The sequence below is a fragment of the Manacus vitellinus genome, unplaced genomic scaffold, assembly GCF_001715985.3.
Source record: "Manacus vitellinus isolate BGI_N305 unplaced genomic scaffold, ASM171598v3 scaffold_41_pilon, whole genome shotgun sequence".
Classification (NCBI taxonomy): Eukaryota; Metazoa; Chordata; class Aves; order Passeriformes; family Pipridae; genus Manacus; species Manacus vitellinus.
In genome coordinates, this window is record NW_021940545.1 from 2634866 (window position 1) to 2656669 (window position 21804).

The following is a 21804-nucleotide window of genomic DNA, read 5'->3' on the forward strand; positions in this document are numbered from 1 at the left end:
CTGTAGAAAGCTCCTCTGTGGAGATGGACATTGTTTTAGGTAGGATTTGGTGCTTTATGTTTTATTTCTGGTAACACGTGGCTTTCTATCCAAAATGAGCCCCATCCATGCTTTCCCAAGGCACTGATCCTTGCACTGAGATCCTGCAGCTGTACTTCCAGAAAGCTGTTTGCTGAAGGACTCTCCCAACAAGGGCTGGGAAGTCCCCTGAGTAAGGTCTTAGCTTTGGGAGAGCAAAGTGTTCACATTGCCCACCACTCCCCCTAGGAGGAGGTTTTAGACCAGGATGCCTTGATTTCATCATGGGTGTCATGATTCTGTGTTCAGGACGTTGTGGGTGTTGTGATTCCATGGCCAGGATGTCATGGTTCTGTGGTTCTCTGTCATAGATGCCAGGAGTCTGCATTCAGGATGTCATGGGTGTTGTGATTCTGTGTTCAGGATGTCATGGATGCTGTGATTCTGTGTTCAGGATGTCATGGGTGTTGTGATTCCATGGCCAGGATGTCATGGTTCTGTGGTTCTCTGTCATAGATGCCAAGATTCTATGCCAGGAGTCTGTGTTCAGGATGTCATGGGTGCTGTGATTCTGTGTTCAGGATGTCATGGATGCTGTGATTCTGTGTTCAGGATGTCATGGGTGCTGTGATTCTGTGTTCAGGATGTCATGGGTGCTGTGATTTTGTGTTCAGGATGTCATGGATGCTGTGATTCTGTGTTGAGGATGTCATGGATGCTGTGATTCTGTGTTCAGGATGTCATGGATGCTGTGATTCTGTGTTCAGGATGTCATGGATACTGTGATTCTGTGTTCAGGATGTCATGGATACTGTGATTCTGTGTTCAGGATGTCATGGTTCCGTGGTTCTCTGTCACAGATGCCAGGATTCTCTGTTCCCAGTCTCATCCATCTTAGCTTTGGGCATCCAGAAATAAACACCTGATCTAAGCAGGTCTTGGGAAGAGAGGGGCCAGTCCACCTCCCAGAGTCCTGTCTCTTGTCATGGACTGCAGGAGGACATGGGCTGAGGTGGCATGAAATGCATCTGCCAGAAGAGACAAAAAGCAAAGGAACTGTCAAAAATCCCGTCAAAGGCTGGGTGGCTCTGGATCCATTAGCATTTCCCAGGAGTCCAGAAAAGCAGGAGCAATCTGGGATGCTTGCTCCTGTAACTGCAGGTGTCTGAGATGATGGATGTCTGTGTCTGAGCATGGTTGTCCAGTCCCCCTTTATAGTCCCTGGAGAGCAATGGGCCTTTGGAGGGTGAATTCATCCCAGTTTAAGGCAGATGTTTGGAACAGGGCAGACAGATTGTGTCCTGGGAGTGCCTTTTTCTCTCCATTTGGTCCAAATGGCTCAGCCTGGATAGCAAGGTGATAAATCCCAACCCAAGCATTGAGAGGAAGCCAGGGGATCAAAATAGGAAATATCTAACATTGCTCAGATGTATTAGAGCCAGGCCAGGGTGCTGAGCAGCAGGAAAGCACCTGGTGCTGCACCAAGCAGAAACAGGGGGTTTTTTTGGTGATTTTTTTTGTATCCTTTTATGTCTCATCCCTCTAACTTCCAGGAGACTCAGCAGAGCAATTCTGCATGTGGCTTGTCATTAGGTGCCTCACCCAGCAACCTGCAAGTTCATTAGTATTCTTTTTAGTGCTAACAAAATGTCTGAGCTGCATCTTTTCTGCCTGAGAGGCTGAAACAGAGGCAGTAAAGGGAAAAACCCGACTCCAGCTCTACAGAGACCACCCAGAGCGGGTCCCTTCTGCCAGCAAAGCACTGCTCGTGTCAATGTGGCACAATAAAAAAAAAACCAACCCCAAAAGTGGCTGGAAAGCTGGAATTTTAGCTTTATAATTGCATCTGCAGTGGGGTCTCTGCCAACGTGGCAGTTTGAGCTGAGGATCTTCCACAGGAGTGAACATCTGCAGGTGGAGGGTGAGGTTTGGGAGGTTCCTGTTTCTCCTGCCCTGTAGGAACCCCCAGGGCTGCCTGGCTCTGCTGCATGGGTTGGATAACGTGGGCCCAAAGCCTCTTCCAGGCTGGGGTGGGGAGTGGGAAGAAGGGCTGTGGCTGTGCCCTGCCTGCCTGAGAGCCTTTCATTGATTTTCCTTTTCTTCAATGGAAGCAGAACTGACATCCATTAACCAGCCTCCCAGCCTCTCCAGAGCCAGGGGTGGAGGCAGCAAAGGCTTTATTGCTCATTTTTTTTCTTTTCTCTCAGACCTGTGTGTTCCTCTCCCATCTCCCTTTGCTAAAGCTCAGCAGCTCTGGCTGGGAGATGCAAAGAAATGGATCCAAATAATGGGGAACAGGATTAGAAGGGTTATGAAATAGGTGCATTAAAACATTTAGTTGAAATATTCCTAATGCTTTAGGAAGGTGGAATGGAGTAAATGAAAGAATGACCGTATGGACCCTTTCACAGAAATTTTGGTGCTGGCAGAGAGTTTGAAGATATTAAAAAAAAGAAACCAACTTTTTTTTTTTCTTGCAAAATGAAATGAAAAAAATTGGTGCAATTTTTGGTTGAAAATCCCAGCTGTTGTTAAGAAAGTTAAGAGGAAACATAATAATGAATAATTATGTCCGGCAAACATTCATCAAGCAACAACCTAGCTAAAAGTGAGTGGATATACCATAACCAAATGTAAGAAAGGGCATCAGAGTTAGGATGATTCCTCAGTGTTTGAGGAATAGGAGGTGGAAACAAAGCTTTCCTAATCTGACTTATCCCCAGTGTGTTCCCCCAGTGTTTTGGGAGCCCCTCTATTTATTTAACCCACTCAGACACCCAGAGATAACATTGGGAGATATCCAGGGGGAGATGGAGGGGAGAAACCATCTCCTCTGGCTGGATGTGGCAGCTCTGATGCTTTTGCTCCCTTAGGGATGGAGCAGGGCCAGGCTGGGAACAGTGAGGTACACGCTGAGTTTTTGGGGTGTTAGCAGGCTCTGGGAAATGGGATACTGCTCCTGTCAGAAGGGTTTCACTCCTCACTTTGGGTTTTGTTTAATAGAGGCTGCAGGGATGAGGGGCTTGAGGCAGCAAGAGCCAGGACTTCACCACAAAGGTGCCTGAGATGCTTCATCACCAACTCTCTCTGCATCCTTCCCATCCCTTGGGAATTATCCCAAATCTCTGTGCAGTTGTTCAGGAAAAAAAAAAACCAACATACTTTCCTTTCTCAGAACCTGTGGCAGGTGAAGAGAGCAAAACCCATTTGTGGATGAAAACAGACTTTTTAATTTCAAGCTTTGCAAAATAACCAATGTATATTTAGCTTTGCATCTCTCTATATGAAGTGGATTTATGAACCTTATGTATATTTTATCCATACACATTTGATCTCAGACAATTCATGTCTCCTGAGTTCTGAGCAGGATTTTTTTTTCCCCAGCATTTTCTTTATTTACTTCTTTTTCCCCCTTACTTTTGGTGTGTTTGTTCCTCATTGCTGTCAGTGAGCAGCTCTTCAATAACTGTGTTTTGTATTCAGTTGCAGAGTTTTCTTTGGGGGGTTGGTTTTTAATATACTGTTTATGAAGAAGCCTGATTTTTGGGAGTGATGTGTGTTTGCACCAGAATGTTTCTGCAGCGAAAGGGAAGGCGTAGGAAAAAAACAAAGGAATAAGGGGGGGAAAAAAGAGACTGTTGGGTCTTTTTGGCCAGTGAACACTGCAGAAATACCTTTGACATTTTCCCAGGCTTATTAGACAGGTCTCGAGCTGACTCAGGTACCCAGTTTCCAAATGTCTCTGCCTGGACCAGACCTCAGCTGCTGATTTAATGGCAAACCTCTTGTTGCTCACCCGGCCGTGCTGCACCATTCCCTGCTGGAAAAACAGCCTAGGCTCAGGATTTTAATGAAGGAGTTGTTAATGCTGTGGTGGATGGAAAGTCTCCTGCTTTATTAGGGAAAGACAGGAGCTTCCTCACTCCCTCACCCATCCCCACGTGCCTGGAAGATGCTCACAGTCCCTGTGCTCATCGATCCCGCTCCAATTCTGGATGCTGGTGCAGGGAAGTTAATTAATTCCATCAGAGAATCTCTCCTGGAGATCAGGATCCCATCAGAATGTGGTGTCCTTGGCTTTCTGGGTGCTTTTTTGGAGTTCATCACACCCTTGCAGCTACTCCAGCAGTTGGTGGGACGCTGTTGTAGCCAGTGTGGGGCCACTGGGAACACTGGGAGTGAATGTCCTGAGCTGGGAAAAATTTAGATGCTGGAAATGGAGGCACTGGGAGCTGTGGGCTTCATGTTTGATTGCTTTCCTGATTGGTACTATTTAAAAAAAAATGCATTAGAGAAAGAATGTTTGATTTCCAGAGTGCCTGGGTGCCGACACCATCTCTGTTTGTTTTCCTTCCTTTAGCAGAAACCTTGTAAAATTTTTATGAAGCATTAATGGAACAGAGATTTTCTTTTTCCTCGAGCAAATTTCCCGAGGTGAAGGTAACCCCCACAAGCCCAGCCCAGTTTCTTGCTCTGGAGAAATGTAGGACGAGGAGTCCTTTGGGGTAATTCCCAGAGCATCCCTGATGCAGGTCCTTCCCACAGGGGAAGGATGCAGGGGAGTAGGAAGGGAAGGAAGGATCTCTTCTCATCTTGGTGTGTGTGGGGATGTGCTGCTTGGCCCTGGAAGGGGAGAAGCTGCTGGCAAGGATGGGTTGAAGAAGCAGAGGGATGCAAATGTGGATGCTCAGCTCAGTGTCCTCAACTGCCCCTGAACTTGAGATTCACCTCTCAGTTTGTGGGGAAGGACATTTCAAGGTTAGTGAACATAAAGGGGAGAAAAAAAAAAGAGATGTAACATCCCAGCCATCCCCACCTGGCTCTCTCTTCCACATGCTGGGAATGTGCTTGAAGGCAAGAACTTCGTCAGAAGTGATGGATAAGAGGCTTCTTCCACTTCTTATTTTATTTTGCTTAAATCTTCTGTGCTGAATGCTGTCAGTCTCCCTTGGAGGAGGAAGGCTAAGCTGGAATCAGAGCAAAAATTCAGAGGTTGTGGTTTCTTTGTCCGGCTCTGCCAAGGATTTCCAGCAGGACTGGTGGTGGAGAGCTCATTTTACAACAGTGCCTCAAGCCATATCCCTTCAGGAGTGAGCTGGGTAAGGAGAGCAAACAAGCCCTGGCAGCAGCCCTGCAGAAAAGCATGGAAAACATCCAGCTCTGAGGAGCTTAATGGGAAGTTATTAGCTGGAATATCCTCCTTATTGTGGAGGCCGGGCTGCCTTATCATCCTGACAGCCCCGAGTAATTGATGTCCCTTCAGAAGGAAGGTGAGCAGAGGATTTGTGGTGTGGTGGAGCCTCTGCTCTGCTTGACCTTCCCGTTGGTGTGAGAGCACAGGAGCAGTGCCAGGGGGTGAGCACAAGGCACTGGGTGTGGCCAGTGGGGGATGAACAGAGGGCAGCTGAGGACACTGATGTCACTTGTGGTGACATTCAGAGCCGCTTGGTCCCCTGTTGAAGCCCGGTCTCAAGTCCTGTGACAGAGCAGGGGGGATGTTTTGGCATCCCTGGTGTTGCTCAGATTTGGGGCGGAAGTTCATGGGGTTTTTGCTTCCTTTACTAAATCAATCCTCCCAAGGAGTTCACCACCCTGGGAAATTTAGAGCCTGGGCACGGATGAGTTAATTATGGGTTAAAGAAGATTTGCAGTTACAGTAAGTAATGGGATAAACCTACTGATACCACCATGATGCCAAGAGCACCTGGAGAGGGCTGGCAGGGGCTGCTTTACCTGCTGCTTGGGGCTTCTTTCCAAAGAAAGTTTCACAAACTGCTACAGAAATGGTCCAAGTTTGTGTCTGTGGCACTGGAGGGGCTTTCCCATCCATAGGGCTTCCTTTGGTGGAAGGAATTGGAAATAAATACTTTAAGTGTTAACTCTTTCTGTGCTGGTCCCCATAAGACTCTTTGTTAAGATACCCTGTCTGATACACTTTTTTCTGAACTTTCTTGAAATATGCAGTAGCAATCAAGGCAATTAAGCATAATTGCAGAGAGACTACCTTGTGAAGGTGGGACGCAGAAATAGGCAGGTAATTACAACGAGTTATAAATGGATGGTTATTTACATCAGGAGTGATGCACAGGGATTTGGGGATCGGAAGTGGGAGCTGCTGGTTGCAGCAGAGGACAGTTGTCAGGGGTCGTTCCTGTGAGACCCTCGTGTGCCCCAAGCACCTCTCTGGTGCTCATCCTCTTCCTCTAACACGGGGAATGTGGACCCACCACCTCGGGATCATTAGCAAGCTGTTGGGGTCTTTGAGAGCGCTTCAAATGAAATGAAAAGATGATTTAATTAAGGCACTTCTCTGAAGAGACGTGGACTTTGAGGGCGAGCTGTTAGATCCGATTCCTGAGCTGAGCGATGCCTTGCTGGCATCCTGCTGCTGAGTGACGCGGGGTGGGCTGCTGGGGGGTAGCTGCACCCTCCAGAATGAGCAGCACCCCGGGTTGCCTCACTGCTCGTCTGGCTGGTAGCCTGTTCTTGGCTGTGCTGTCCTGACCCCTCGCAGTTACGGAAAGAAAATGTGCCTTTTAGATCTTCTTTCCCTCGGGGTGGAAAATCTGGGCTGCCTCTCCACGCTGCCCGTGCTTCAGGAGCCTCACGTAGTTGCTGCGAGGGTCAGCGGCGCACGAGGAGCTCCGCGCTGTGCTTTTCTAGGGCTGGCAGGAACCTCGCGTCACCCCGCCGCCACTTCTCTCTGGAGGAGCACTCTGTAGGCACCGCGCTCGGCGCTGAAATGATATTTTAAAGTAGATTTGAAAAGGCTGTCAGGAATCAAGGAGGACGCCTTTCCTGTAGTAGGAACAAGCATCCTGGGAGAGCCGCCGTGGAGGAGAGCGCAGTCGGTCTCGTTTCAGGAGACAAGGTACTTTGGTGACAGGACATCTTGTGAGTTGTGTAGATTTCCTGGCCCTGCTCTCCCCAGAGAGGTTTAAAACTTTCAGTGCCCTCTTGCTTGGATGTACTTAGCAACAAAGAGGTTTCAATTATTTAAAGGTACAGGAAGACATGAAAGCCATTAGGAAGGGACCTGGTGCCCCCCGGAGATGGTGCTGGGTTCTCCTTCAGCTCGCAGGACTAGCTGCAAACCCCGGCACCAACGCAGGGGATGAAATGAAGAACAGATGAAAACCACCTTGGCATAAAGTTTGAGTTGTTTTTCAAGACCCCAGAGCTTTGATCTGGAACAGGTTGGCTGGGTGCAATGAGGGGCTGCTTGGTGTGACCCCCCCAAATAAAGGAGAACATCAAAACCCGTGCAGGGTGGGCTGATACATAGAGGTGACCAGGCAACAGGGTGCAGAAGGTGAAGATATGGTATCACCTGTGTTTGCTGCTCCTTGAGCAGAGAGAGGACTTGATGCCTCGAGGACGGTCGATCTGGCACCTTTAGCAATGCGATGAGGAAGGGCTTGGATAAGATGGAATCCTTCCCAACCCCTCTGCACCCTGTGGGTCTGAGGGTGACCTGAGCATGAGAAAAGGCTCACTCTGATGGCTGAGGGAGTTTGGGGCACAGTACCTTCCAGCCCACCCTCGGGAAAGCCTGGCTGCCCTGGCAGAACTCGCTGCCATAATGAGCTCAGTCCCAGAGCTGGGATTTCAACTGGACATCAACATGTGTTCTCCACGTTGGTGTGTTCTCCATGGCGGGTTTGTTGTCCTCACAAGAGGTCACCCTGTTGCAGTGAGCTGAACCCAAAGCTCATGTTTGGTGTTCATGACCATGTTCCAGAGTGTTGGGTTTTATTTCTTCTGGCACAGGAGGTGCCTTTAGTGCCTTCCAGACTTCACCATTGTTGTTTTCTAAGTTCTTCCTTAAGTGGCTTTCTGTGCCTGTCCTAAATTGCCATTCAGGTTGTTAAACTCTGAGATTTCACCCCAGAGGTGCCTGTGTTTTACTGCTGGGTACAGCAACTCATTTATTACCTTGTGTTGTTGGATCTGTCACAGTGGAAGGCGACACACAAGTAGCAAATGAATTTAATTACAATTTTAACCAAAATTAAGTGACTGTGATCAGAAATACAGAGCAGGGAAGTCCTTGGCTGGGCTAAGGACACCTGAGGTGGGTACAGTGGGTGACCAGCAGGTCTTCTCCAACTGCAGAATCTCTTCTTCACACAGAGCAAGTACATTTGATTTATTACAACCGCGAGTGAAAGTGGTACTGGAGCAGTAGGAGAATGAAAAACATGCGTGGCATGTATATGATACAGAATAACTAATCTTTCCTGACATTTTCTGTCAGTCTTGGGGAAGGAGAAGATAACTAACTCTGCCTCTCATGTTCTGTGGCCTGCAGTCTTCAGTCATGAAGATAAATGCTGGGCATCAGCTGTCCTTACATACAACCGAATCCTGGTAGGCAGCAAGGTTTCAACAACTTCTTATGCCCGAAGGCAAATCTTTGTGGGGCCCAAATAACACATCCAAAACCCTGGAGACTTTGTGTGAAAAGGTTTTGGTCCCAAAAGAGGGACTCAAAGTGTCTCCTTGCACCAAGAGCTGCCGTGGCGGCCTTGGTGGTGATGCCCTCCCTGGGTGAGATGGAGCTTGGAGGAAACCCTGGTGATGCCTTGATTTCCCTGAAGTGTTTATGTCCCACATGGATCCGCCTTTATAGTCAGTTGGACATGGAATCTCTTCCCGTGGCAGCCGGACCAAATTCCACACCCATTTTTCCCGAAGAAGTAACGGCGCCTTTTTAGGTCACCTCAAATCACTTCCCCATTCATACCAGAGCTCTCAAGTTGTTCGGGGGAAGGGGAAAGCGGGGAAAAATAAGCCAAAAACGGCTTTTTATTTTCGAGTGTGTCATTTGAAATGGGGAGGGGGGGGGAGGGCAAACACGCAGCTCCTGCTTCCATTTGAACTGCTCAACTCGGGGTTATTTTGGAAGGAGGGTGAAGTGGAGGAGGTTCAAGTTCAGTCACAAGGTGGGAAAATATATTTTGGGGCTCATTTGAAGAGACCTGAGTTTTCTTTGGTGTGGGGGTGAAGGAAGCATCTATCCAGCTGGATATCCTCCCTGGAAAAAAAGAGCTGGAGAAAGAACGCCAAGAGCAGAGGGGAAAAACAGGGATGTGCTCCTGTTAATGGCACAGGGAAGGAGCACAGCTTGGGAATCTGCTTGTGGGTATTTACAAACTCTATTTCCCTCACAGAGGTGCCTACAAGGGCAGAGTTAGCAGTGTATTATTAATAATGAATAACAGTAGGATGGTAAAATGTGTACTTAAATATCCTGTGTCGTTCAGTGCATCTCCTCATGCTTTACAGAGGAAAAATTGTGTGAGAAGGGTAAATATGAGACAGGGAGGAACTGGTAGGGAGATGAGATGGAGATCAGGAGGTTCATCTTTTTCCTGTTCTTGTCCTTTTTTTTTTTTTTTCCCCTTGGCTTACATATTAAAATTCCCAGTTAACCAGGTGCTATTTAGGGCTGGCTGAGATTGGTAATTTCTGAGCGCAGAATCAACCCAGGCCGGGTGAAAAAGCGGAAGGAAAGGTCATGTAACGTTCCTGTCATACCAAATCTGCCGGGGAGGGGGGAGGGAGCGGGGCTATCGCCTTGTGAGCTGCAAATAGAGCTGTTAGTGTGCCATCAGATAGGGCCGGACATCGATAGCGCTGTATCAATGGGATAAAGATAAATGGGAAGATAAGAGAGTCGGGTTCGCCTTGAAATCCACTTGTGGTTACCAAAAGGCTTTGTCTTCCCGTTGATTTCTTCATCCCGCTCCCGTGGTAAATGCCAAGGCTTGAAATCTTATTTATGGTGACGCTAATGAAAAAATGTCCAGCGGAGCCAGCGCTTCACCCAAAGGATATGAGGATCTTCTGTGCTGTCTTAATTAAGTGAGGTAACGGGGAGACTTCTGAAGCCACCCAGCAGTGGTTGAATGGCTAATTCTCTCCAGCACTGAATTAAAAATTAGGAACATTTAATAAGCGGGGTTAGGTGCCCCCTGAGTTACGGTTTCAGCAAGATGCAGTTAAGCTCAGTCTTTCTGCCTGTTTTTGAAAGTCTGACTCATCTTTCCCAGCACTTCTCTGGCAGCTGTGAGGGCATGAAACTTTTTTAGATCGGAGATAAGATTCATGCCGTAATCACATGATTCGGGGAGCTGGTGCTTTAAGGGAAAGAGTGCTAAAAATAACCAGAATTGGTGACAAGATAGTAGCAATTTTGGCTTTTTCTACCGTGAAGGGCTGGTTGCCAGCTCTAGGGAAAGGAGTCAAGGGCTTCACTCTGCAGTGGGGCTCCAAAATGTCATTGCTCCCGTGATAATATGGGATAATAAAAAAACCACGGAAAGGATAGGAAGGAGCAAAGACGGAATGGAAGTAAGAGCAAGAAGCGAGAAGATTGGAAAGGGGTAAATATTGCAAAATAAAAAAAAAAAGGGGAAAGGGAAGCAGGGCACATATTGGACTAGTACCTTGTGGGCTTGAATGGTGTTGGAGGAAGACAAAAGGAGTGAGGCAGAGTGAGAAGCACAATGACTTTAATTTGTAGGCAGGGAATGTTAAGAGAGAGAGAAAAAAAAGGTGATTTGGGTTCTTTTATTCATTACTAACCATAAAAGGCCCAGACTGTGTTGCCAGTGGCTTTAAAACCCAGGATCCTATTAAACCTTCCTTGATAGTAACTCAGCACTTGGAAACGGGAGTTAAAGAAGGAGCAGGAGGAGGGAGGAGGGATGGGGGAGCTGGATGAATCCAGGGGAGACTTAGTGCGACTGTCTCACCTTTTGTCTGGCTGTGTTTTTGGGGGATCAAGTGGCCTGTTTGCCTGGAGAAGCCCAACGGGACTGGCAGCATCCCGATGCCCCTTGCAAAGGGATCACCCCGGCTGCTGCTCCCTAGGAAAGGGCACTGCTCCCCATTCCCAGGTATTAAATCAGGCTTTATTCCTGCTGCTCGCAAACCAGCTGCAGCTCAGGGGAGGCTGCACGGAATGCGAGATGAGATGGGAGAGATCAGCAGATAAATGCGATGGATAAAGCCAGCAGCAAAAAGTTCCTTGGATTGAGTCCCTGGATGATAAATAGCAGATGTGCTGCTGTCTAGGCAGGGGCTGACACCAGGGTGAGGGGAGGCAGGGGCTGGATCAGATCGGGACAGTCCCGAGGCGGGACTGGGAGCGTGCTGGGAGAAAGGGTCAATTCCTGCACTTTGCCTCCAGCATCACCCATGGTCCCTGCCCACCCCCAGGGGCTGCCCTTCCCTGTTTTGCACTGCGGGTGCTCGCTGCCAGGCTCACACCCTGCGCCCAGGGAGAGCTGTAATTAAAAGAGCTGTTCCCCGAGAGCCGGCGACTTATCGACCGCGTGCGTGCGGGTGTGCGCTCGCTCCCTTCTCCTCGGGGAAAGAGGAGAAACCATTCCTTTTAATCGAGGCTCGGAGCTGACATGCAGGTCTGGGCCACACCACGTCCTCAGCTCCCTGTGACACGTGTGGAGCAGCGCAGCCAGGCGAGGAGGCAGCTCCCACGGGAGATGCTCGAGGGGATCTCAATTCCTCGAGGGGATCTCAATTCCTCAACCTGCTGGAGTGCTGGTTGAAATACAGAGATGCTGTATTGCTCTATATCTTGTACTGAGGGTCTCCAGGCAGGCAGCAACAGGTCTGGGGAGCCTGATAGAGATATCACTTGGCTGGGAAAGAGGGAGAAGGAAACAGGGCTAAGCATCCCTTCTCTGAGCCGGCACGGAGAACAGGGAGAGGCTCGGGGAGCTGCCGCGCTTTGCTCCGGTTCGTGAAGTGGGTAATCAGCCCTTTTTATGAAGTCAGACTCCAACCTCTTTGGATTTCACCCCGTGTTCTCCCTGTTGTGGAACAGAGCCGGCTGATAAAGGTCTTATCTGGTCACTGTGCTCCAGGGAATCGGTGCTGCCGGAGGAGCGTGGCTGTGACCGGAGCCTCGCTGGGAATGCAGAGCCTGGTGGGGGGATGGAGGGTGACAACCAGCAGCATGAGGTGACAGCCGTGCTGAAGTAGCCAGGAGGGATGGTGCAAGGAAACGTGGGTTGGAGTGAACCCTTTTCCCTGTGGAATTTGAGAGTTGCCTCCTGCAGCTGCACCTTTGCCTTTCCCAGAGGGATCCGGTGCGTTTGCAGATTGTTTGCTTTATAAGAGAAGTGACAAATTGCAAGATTAACCAGAAATACGGGCTTCTGTCATTGCTTTCCCTCCTGATGGAAATCCAGAGGATCCTGCGTGGTAACTAATCAGTCAGGCGGAGGAGTGAGATGGTTAATGGAGGAAAAATACTCCTCTCTGTGCCTTGTCTGGGAGAGACTCGACAGCTTCATGCTTAGCTATCAATCTGAGAAGTAGAAGGAGACACTGGCAGCTTTGCACGTCTGTGGTGAGGAAAACATCAGGGTGGGTGGATTTGGGCATTTGAATACCTGGAATAAACCCTATTTCAGAATAAAGAGATCCTCATGAACTTTTCCCTCCTTGGAATTATAAGGGGAACCCAAAAAAAAAAAAAATCCTCTAGTCCGCAAGGTCTCACCCTAAATCAGGCATTTCTGAAGGGGCTGAAAGGAGAGGAAGGAATCTCATTAGCCACCCTTTGGAAGCTTAATTCCAGGCAAGCCTGCCAAGGTGCCGTTGCTCCTCGGATAGGAAGTGCTGGAGAGCTCCAACAGCAGCTTTCCGTGTTCAGCCCAGCCTCAGAGAATATCCTTAAGTGTTATTTGAGGATTTGGTCTGCTGGAACTGGGCAAGCTACAAAACCCAGATATTGTTGTACTTGGCAAGGGCTCTGTGCCCTTGCAGGGGGGGGAAGACTTTGCCCTTTGCTAAAGCTTGAACAAACTTCCATTAGGAATTAAGCAGAGTCCTCTGCATTTCAGCAGCCCCTCACAGCAATCTGGGATGGCTTCCTTCGTGTTTGCCCTGCTTAGCTCCTGGAATTCTGCAGGGCATCCATTTTCCTAGAAAGCTTTGTGTCCATCTGCTCGATCGACTTCGGTAATAGAGTTAAGACCCCCCCTGCTTCCTGAGCCAGGGCAAGGAGATTATCCCTCTGATACCATTCGAGGAAACCCTCAGCTCCCAGCTGGCTCAGGGAGTCGCTGGGTGATAGAATTCACTCCAGGGACAAAAAACCTGATCAGTCTGGCTCGGGATGGAGCTCCTGCAGTTGGAGATGATGCTGGAACAGAGGTTTAAACAGCTCCTCCAAAGTTTTTCTCATTTTCTCTCAATTTTGAGGCTGAGTGAGCTTTTTTGCTAAGGATGCTGCTCTGTGGAGAGATTTAGGGAGATGAAGTGTCTCTTTTGAGTTGGTGGAGCTGGTCCTCCAGCTGGACCAATGTGTGGGGCCTTTTTGCCCCTCTTAGGCTTGAAACCTCTGCTTTTCCATCACCTGTCTTGTAGGTTTAGACATTGTGGGGATGGGATTTGGGGAAAACTCCAGGTATTGAGTATTGAGGAAATGGGAGAGTGATTGACAACATCCCCTTTCCAAAGGGTGTCCTGCAGCTCTGGGCAATGCTGGCAATGCTTCCTATCACACATTGCTATAGAAAATGTTCCATGAGGACTTCTTCTCTGTGAAAAAAACACCTTCCTAACAACAAAAACAAAAAAACAAAAAACAAAATAAATACAATACCAGAGAGACAAAAGAAACAGATATTGATTTTTAGTTTGGATCCTTCCAGAGAGGAGTCTATGCAATCACATGGTCCCTGCCTGTCTGCCTTCCCCACTCCTACCCCCTCTGTAGTTTTTGAGCCCTTTGGCCAATTCCTGGCCAATTTCTACCCAATTTGACAGAAGGAAAGAAGTCTCAGAGATATTAAATTTCTATAAATTTCATTAAAAGGAGGTGGCTGGGTAGGAGACACCAGCTATTACAGCAGCCCCACGAGACCAGGGCTCCAGCATATGCAGAGCCTTTGTTAGACATCACACAGCGGCTGAGGAGAAAGACTTTTCTGTACAAGCAATTCCAGGGAAAACAGAAAACATCTTTGACCAGCCCTTGCACCTTCCCAGCCGTGAGGGGAACGTGGCTGGAGAGCCCTCGGAGGCAATGTTACATTTGTTCCACTGCCTGTCCGCGGCTTGTTCGTTCAGAAATGAACTTGTAAGGCCTGGAAACAGGTCACGAGCGGGAGGGAGGAAACATTCCAGCCTCGTTCCCCGGTCTCCACACCGGAATAAATTCCAGCCATTGAGATCTGCCTGATTTCTTCCCCCACCCCAGCGCTCCTTGAGGTCTTTTTTTTTCCTCGGCTAAAAACGCTGAGCTCCAAATTGGGAATTGGTTCCGAGCGTGCCCAGCGGGGAGAGGGATGGGGAGGAGGCAGCTGGGAAGGCCAACCAAAAGCTCAGTATTATTAAGATTTTTAAGATATACAGTTTTGATAAAAGCTTGCAAGTAGCAAATTTGCTATCAAGCCTAATGTAGCATGGCAGATTTTGTCTGAGCTAGCAAAGGATCACATTTGCAGCTCCTCTGAGGCGGGGAAGTGGGCTCAATAGGCTATTTTCCACATCCATGCTCTGTTCCTAAAAAAAAAAAAAAAAAAAAAAAAGGAGGGGGAAGCAGGGAGATGGAAAGGAAAATAAAGACAGTTTCTTTTTTTGCACTTTCCTCTGATTTTGCATGTGTTTGCCCTGAATGTTAATAGTCAATAACCTGCGCTCTCAACTCAGGTTTTACCGTGGGATTTGTGTTTTGCTGGGTCTGCAGAGTTGCTTAGGAACACTTCCAGACGGATTGCAGGATTTTGGCAAGTCTGGCATGTTCCCAATCTGTTGGCATTTTCGTTTTGACCCTTTTTCCATGGAATTAATACTCCTCTGCATCTCCCTGTGCTGCGCTGGGGCTGCGAGGCTGCCCGAGGGATGGGGGAAGGTGGAGACAGCACAAAATAGCCATCAAAAAAGTTGGGGTTGTTTGATAGGGACATTAATCAGGGCCTGATTTCTGCCATCCTAGCTTGGGTTAAGGGTTATATTCAAAAGTGAGAGTTTTGGGGGAGAGATGTTAGTTTGGCAGTCCCACCATCACCCAGGGCTAACACAGAGTGAGGATATTTACAGAACTGTGGAGTGACAGGATAAGGGGAATGGCTTTAAACTGCCAGAGGGCAGGGTTAGATGGGATGTTGGGAAGAAATTCTTCCCTGGGAGGGTGGGGAGGCCCTGGCACAGGTTGCCCAGAGAAGCTGTGGCTGCCCCATCCTTGGAAGTGTCCAAGGCCAGGTTGGTCGGGGCTTGGAGCAACCTGGGCTGGTGGAAGGTGTCTCTGCCCATGGCAGGGGGTGGAACAAAATGATCTTTGAAGTCCCTTCCAACCCAAACCAGTCCATGATGATCTCTGGTTGTCACTGGCTTCCCATGAAAAAATTCCAGCTGGATTACAAAGTCATCCAGTTTCAGCTCTGACTTTGGGCAGGTTGTTTGCACGCTGACCACAGTTCTCCCCATTCCATTTTGTGTTAAATCAGTCTTGCCAGCTCATAATCTTTGGTTTGTAGTTCAATAAGAAATGCTGCAAAGCCACTACGTGGGCTCCAGTTTGGCCTGTCTGTCACTGAATGAGACCCAGCTGGGGGTGGGATTCCTCACTTGCCTTCTCAGAGCAATAAAACACATATTTAGACATGGCCTGAAGGAGACTGGATGTTTTCCTGTGCTGATATACTCACATTTTTCTCATGCATGAAGCCACTCTTCTTATTTTAAGAGACTGTGGCGTATTTTCCTGCTCAGGAGAGCATGGGGAGATGGCTTATTTTTTTATGGGATCAGGCATGTGTTTTGCTAATGCTCTCTGCGATGTGCTACTGGTTTTATTTGCATCATTTACTGTCACTCTGTGGCTTAGTGACCCAATGTGCTTCTGCTCTGGCTCCCAGCACCAAACCTGAGCATCCTGCAACCTCTGGATCCTGTATTATCCTTTTTGCTTTTCTTTTCTCCCGTTTCTTTATGGCATTTGGAACCTCGTGCAGTTTATTAATGCTTCTTTGTCACTGCCTGCCTGATGGGTTTTCTTTCTGCTTCCCTGCTGCATCCCTAATCTTCCAGTCTTGGCTTCATTTAAGGGGGGGGGAAATCAAAACCCTGCTGCTTCTGCTAAATCAAGTGGTGTTTGTGTTGGGAAATGAGAGAGTGTGATGCCATCAAACTCACTTATTCTAGAGCTCAGCTAGGTTTGCAAATCAGGTTATGTGGAGCCAGGGAGCTCGTGGCTTGGCAGAACAGCCCCCATGGCCCGTGACAGGAGGGTAACTGCTTATTGCCCCCCATATTTTAGGAAAAAATATGGGGTTTGTCTCTTTGAGGGAGATGCTGAGCCCCCGTGGGGCTGCCCCTCGTCCTCCCCAGCCGCAGAGCTGGGCCAGGGTGACGTCCCCCGGGGCTTCCCTGAATTCAGCCACCAGGTCGTGTAAAGGTACAGGACCATTTAGGCTTTTAAGACATCTGAGGTCACTTTTCATCGCAGGCTGGGCCGCTGCACAGTTTTACAGGGTCATAAAAGCCCTGACAGGAGTCATAAAAGCCTCCAATTGCACTGCACAAACCCGCGGAGTATATTTTAAGGGCCCCTGAGTTTTCATTTTGCTGCTTTTATGGGAACCCATAAAAGCCTCGATGAGCACGAGCCCTGATTGGCTCCTCAGCACGGAGGTAGTTAAAATTACAGCCGACGACAAATTGTTCCAGTCTAAATAAATCAGGGCTTTGCGTGTGGTGGGAGGGGGGAGCTGTGCTGCCCCTGCCCCTGTGGGATTGTCCCCAGTGCCCCATGTGGGACCAGCCACCCCCCCTGGTCCTTTCAGACACGCCCTGGCTGTCCTGTTGCAGGACATGGTGCATCTTGCTGCGTGTTGTGCTGCACTGGCCTCCCCTGGGCACGGTTTTCTGCTGCATCACTCGTCCTGCATTATGCACACACACGCTCCATCCCTGACCCCACCTTCCCTGCTCCCCCCAAACCCTGCCCCGTAACCCTTCCAACCCCAACTGTTCCGTAATTCCATGATCATTCACATTCCAGTGGCATTGCAGGGCTGTCCCTGCTTTCTGTGCTCAAACAGATGCTCGACTGGCTGTCACAAGGCAGGGAGAGACCCCCAGCACATGGCCCTGGTTGTGATCAGAGCTGCTGGGGCTTGGCAGGGCTTTAAGGCTGAATTATATTTCTACTGAGCGGTGTCAGTTTGTCAAAAGGGAAATATTTCATAGAAATGGCTTGTTGTGGGTTTGGTTTGTTTGTTTTTTTTTTTTAACTTTACCTGACTAGACTGAAATAAATAAGAGTGGTTGAAATTCAAATGTGATGTTTGGAAACCACAGCATCACACCTCAGGGGGTGGTGTGATCTGAAAACAGGAATATTTGGGATGAGTCCTGCCTTCCCTGCTACCTGGGGCAGGGAATTGTTTCTTGGTGGGAGTCTCCCCTGCCCAGCTGCTGCCATGAGAGGGGTGTGGTGAAGGTCGGTGTCATGGGAGAAAGGAGGCAAAGCAGGTGTACTTGGGGCAGTGGAGTGGTTGCAGCATCGAGCTGAGTGTCTGGATTTGTAATGGAAATTTCCTTGGCTGTTTTCCTCCTCTCTGCACCGTTCAGGGGATGGTGAGGTCAGGTTTTAGTTGCTGGGTGTGAATTGTGCTGCTCTCCCTATCTCGCCTCTCATCCCCACTGGCTTCTCAGCAGCCAGAGTTTTCCTCTGGGATCTTTCCACCTCTCCCCTGAACTGGTTCTCACCAGAGGGAGGAAAACTCAGTACCAGTGGCCTCCTGCATTGCTGTGACCATCTCCTTTTCCCCAGCTGTGTGCCCAGGGCACTGCCCCTTGTGCAAGGCCATTGTTTGCCATGGTCTGTGCCGGCTCCCAGGGGCCAGACCAGCAAAGCCAAGCCCAGGGGACCAGGCTCAGGTCCCCTGGACCAGGCTCAGGTCCCATGTCCCCTGGGAAAGGGACCAGCCAAACCTCAGCTGTGTGACCTTCCAGCCTGGAATCTGCTTGTCACAGCCTGGCAAGGAGAGGAAGCGATCAGAAAGGTTCTCTTTACTCCGTGAAGATAAATGTGTCTTATTTCTGTCTTGCTGTAGCTTTATATAGTAATTATATCAACTACAGCTGATCAAAGCATTTGTTAAAGAGAAAACTATCTCTCCTTTGCTTTTGTTACTGTTTGCAGCCAATTTGACAGGCTTTATATCTCAGACTACATTTTCTCTTATTTTCCACGCTTGATTTCTCTTTTTCTCTTCCTTCCCCCTTGTTGGCACCTGGCACATAGATGGATGTCCCTCCCCCCCTCCTCTTCCCCTTCCCCCTCTCTCCATCTGGCTTAATAAAAATGTTTTTTGAGCCATCTCAGGGACTCAGGAGCAAACAGCAGTAGTCGTGGGAGTGATCCATCTACCTGTGCCTCCTGTTTGGGGTGAGGTGTGACTGGGGCAGCTCAGCCAGGCAGGATACCCTGTGCTTTTCTAATTTCCACTGTTATTGTTTCTCCAGGTGTTTATGAGGGTTTAACCTCTCATCTCTGAGTTTTTCATGAGACTGGCACAAACGGGCTGCCCTTTTGTCCCAGCCATATCCACAAATCCCAGAAAGCACATCCTTGCTGCTTCTTTAATATTATTTTTTTTTTTTTTTTTAGGATTCCTTCTTTTCCCGTTGACTTTCCATCTTTCTTTAATCTCGTTTAAAACCTCTCTCTCCTCCAACGTCTGCACTTCTTTCTCTCTCTCTCTGTTATTGGCTTTACGGCCAAACGCTTTAATTTATTTGCCATACAGTGTCTCTTTACCACCGTCCTGGGGATACAAATTGTTGGAGAGACGTTACAGTAATATCCAGGCTTGGCACATCTGTTTGTCAGCGCGCAGCGTTTCCAGCTCAGCCGCTCAGGGACGGGCAGGAGGAGGGGACCTTCCCCAGCTCGAGCATCTGGGGAGGTGAACTGTAATTACCTGAGCCAAAACTGAGCTGGGACTGGGGGTTCCTAAGACAAAACGTGCCAGGAAGCCCCTCCTTTCCAAATATTAGTGCCGTGGTATCAGCCCAAATGATTTGCAGCCTGGTGCTGGTTAGTGATTAGTTCACTCCTTGCACAGGAAAAGGCTTGAATTGACATCTGGGCGAAGAGTTCTGTGTCAAAATATGAGCCCAAATGGGGGGATTTGGGGTCAGACTGCGGGGGACGGTTGTGAATTCGTGTCGGGGTGATGATCCGGATCTATCCCTCGTGACAAAGGTGCTGGGCTTGTGCTGGTGGGGCTGGTTGTGAATTTGTTTGTTGGGGTGGTGAGCTGGCTCTGGCCCTGCTGACAAATATTTTTGGGTGCTCCGTTGGCTTTGCATGAAGGACACACCGGGCACAGGGACAGGAGCTGTCCTTGTCCCCATTGCTCAGCAGGGAACGGAGCTGCAGAGGGGTGGATTGCCCCGGTTGGAGTCGCAGAGGGTCTCCAGCGCTCTCAAAGGTGATTTATTCCTGATGATGCCTTTTAGCAGAGAAAAACCAGCTGCCTTGGGCAGGGCGGGGGTGAGGCACCCGCTTGCCTGGGGCTAGGCTGGGTTTAGTGCTGTTAAATCCCCTCAGTGGTTCTGCCAGGCAGCAGTTGCCTCCCCGGTGGTGTTTTTAGCTTTTCCTTATCAATGCACTTCATAACTCCTAATGCACATTGATTGCTGTCTATTTTTCCTTTTATTTTTGTGTTATGCTTGATTGCTGCTTTAGCAATAAGAATAGGGCTTTTAGCCAAAATTGTCTTTTTTGGATTGCGGAGTCCTGACTTTTTGGCTCTCTAATAAGTTTTGTGTTACGAGCCCACATTTCTCTGTTGACATTTTCCCTTCCAGCCAATTTCTCCCATAATTTTCCCCCGCGCTGGAAATGAGTCCTTTTGAAGCCCTGAGTATATATATTACTGATTGGGGCAAGCCTTTATTATCCATTGTGAATGTAATCAGGTCCTCATCACTAGTTTCTTGATAATCACTGAGCACCAGTTCAGTCATTAATTTCGTCTTTATCCATCATGTCTTCTTTCCACGTTATTTGCTAAATAGCTCGGACGTGATTGCGACACTCAGCATCGGAGCTTGTAACTCTTTGCTTCCTTAATGTGTTTACATTGTCAGGGTAATGCTGTCCCCGGTGCTCAGGTCTGTGGGATTTTACTTTGAAGGATGCTCAGCCAGCTCCAGGGAGCCCGCACTGAGGAGATGAATATTCCTTTGTTGGATGATCACCGCTGATGGTCTTTAGACCCTGATGTTTCAACACCTCCTGCCCACGAGCTCTAATTTATTATCTCCCCAAATCAGGCTCCTCAGGACTGAGCTGTTTATCTTTTCCCTGTTTGCAGCAGGGTGTAGGAATTCATCCTGGTGTGTAGTTTCCCTGCTGTGCCTGCTTGGGTCGGTAGCAATCCATATGTATCCAATAGGTCGAAGAGAATCAAAAGCTCTAAAAGTAGGAAAATAAATGGATTATAGCAAGGACTTTGTCGGGCCGGTCGTTCTGATCACTCTGTAGTGTCAATAATATCACCTTGCTTCCTGTCAAAGAGATTTCCCAGTTCTTGTTGCCTCTTGGGAAGTCCTGGGGCACGGAAGGGTGGAGGGAGGGATGAGTGGGTGCAGAGGCAGAGGGTGAATTGGGGTGCATTGCACAGAATCACAGAATGGTTTGGGTTGGAAGGGACCATAAAGATCATCTTGTCCCAGTTCCCCACCGTGGGCAGGGCCACCTTCCACCAGCCCAGGTTGCTCCAAACCCTGTCCAACCTGGCTTTGGACACTTCCAGGGCTGGGGCAGCCACAGCTTTGCCAGGAAGGGTTGGTTTGCTCACTGACCAGCCTTGGAGTCTGTGCCCTGCTTGCCTTAAATGGGGTATCCTCACCAAACTAACACACCCCATTAATTTCAGGGGTTAATTAGCCAGGACAGGGCTCAGTCCTGCTGGGCTCAGAATTCCTGGTACCCAAACCAGCTTTCTTATACACTTCCAGGGCTGGGGCAGCCACAGCTTTGCCAGGAAGGGTTGGTTTGCTCACTGACCAGCCTTGGAGTTTGTGCCCTGCTTGCCTTAAATGGGGTATCCTCACCAAACTAACCCACCCCATTAATTTCAGGGGTTAATTAGCCAGGACAGGGCTCAGTCCTGCTGGGCTCAGAATTCCTGGTACCCAAACCAGCTTTCTTATACCTGCCCTGAGCCTCCCTCTGCTCCTGCTCCTGTGCCAATTAGGGAGACCTTCAGAGCCTTTCCAGAAGGGTTTTCAGAGCTCCTCTGAGTCCTGCCAGGTGAAAGCTGAGGCTGCAGGCATGAAAAACCCAGACTTCCAACTGCTGCTGATCCCTGAACTGGGTGTAAAACGAGCTGAGGGATGACAGGGGCCTCAGGGGGGGAAGGCACAGTGACTTGCAGGGTTGAGCTGAGTCCTGGAGACACCTCTGCTGTCCTCCTCCTCCTCCTCCCTCAGGGATGTGCTCTGCTAACTTCTCTTTCCTTGACAAGCTGCTGTGTTCCCTCTTGGCTGCTTCTGTCTCATGCCTGGACTTGGTCTGCAGGGATCCAGCACTTCACACAGGGAATGAGCCTCGCCACAGTTACATTAGGCTTATAAAAATTTAAAAAAAAAACCAGATGCAAAAGGCCTGTGAAATCTGTTTCAAACCACAGACTGATTTTTTAGTAATGGTGGTTTGCACCAAACATCCCCAGAAGTGGGTTATTTGCTAATTCTTGCTGTGTCCTGCCTGGCTGGCAGTGCCTG

At 49.0% G+C, this 21804-nt stretch overlaps 1 protein-coding gene across 5 annotated transcripts in view; it reads left to right on the forward strand.

Moving 5' to 3' along the window:
* The window catches only part of LOC103762753 (protein CEPU-1), a 214225-nt gene that overhangs the window by 92138 nt on the left and 100283 nt on the right, over nucleotides 1-21804 (forward strand). The window contains exon 1 of one of the 5 annotated variants that reach the window (XM_029962126.1): nucleotides 10237-10406. The exons of the other annotated variants lie outside the window; for them this stretch is intronic. Coding sequence (XP_029817986.1) covers nucleotides 10369-10406 — 38 coding nt within the window. The 5' untranslated portion in view covers nucleotides 10237-10368. Of the gene's footprint in view, nucleotides 1-10236; nucleotides 10407-21804 lie in introns of those variants that run through there. 5 annotated transcript variants of the gene reach the window in all.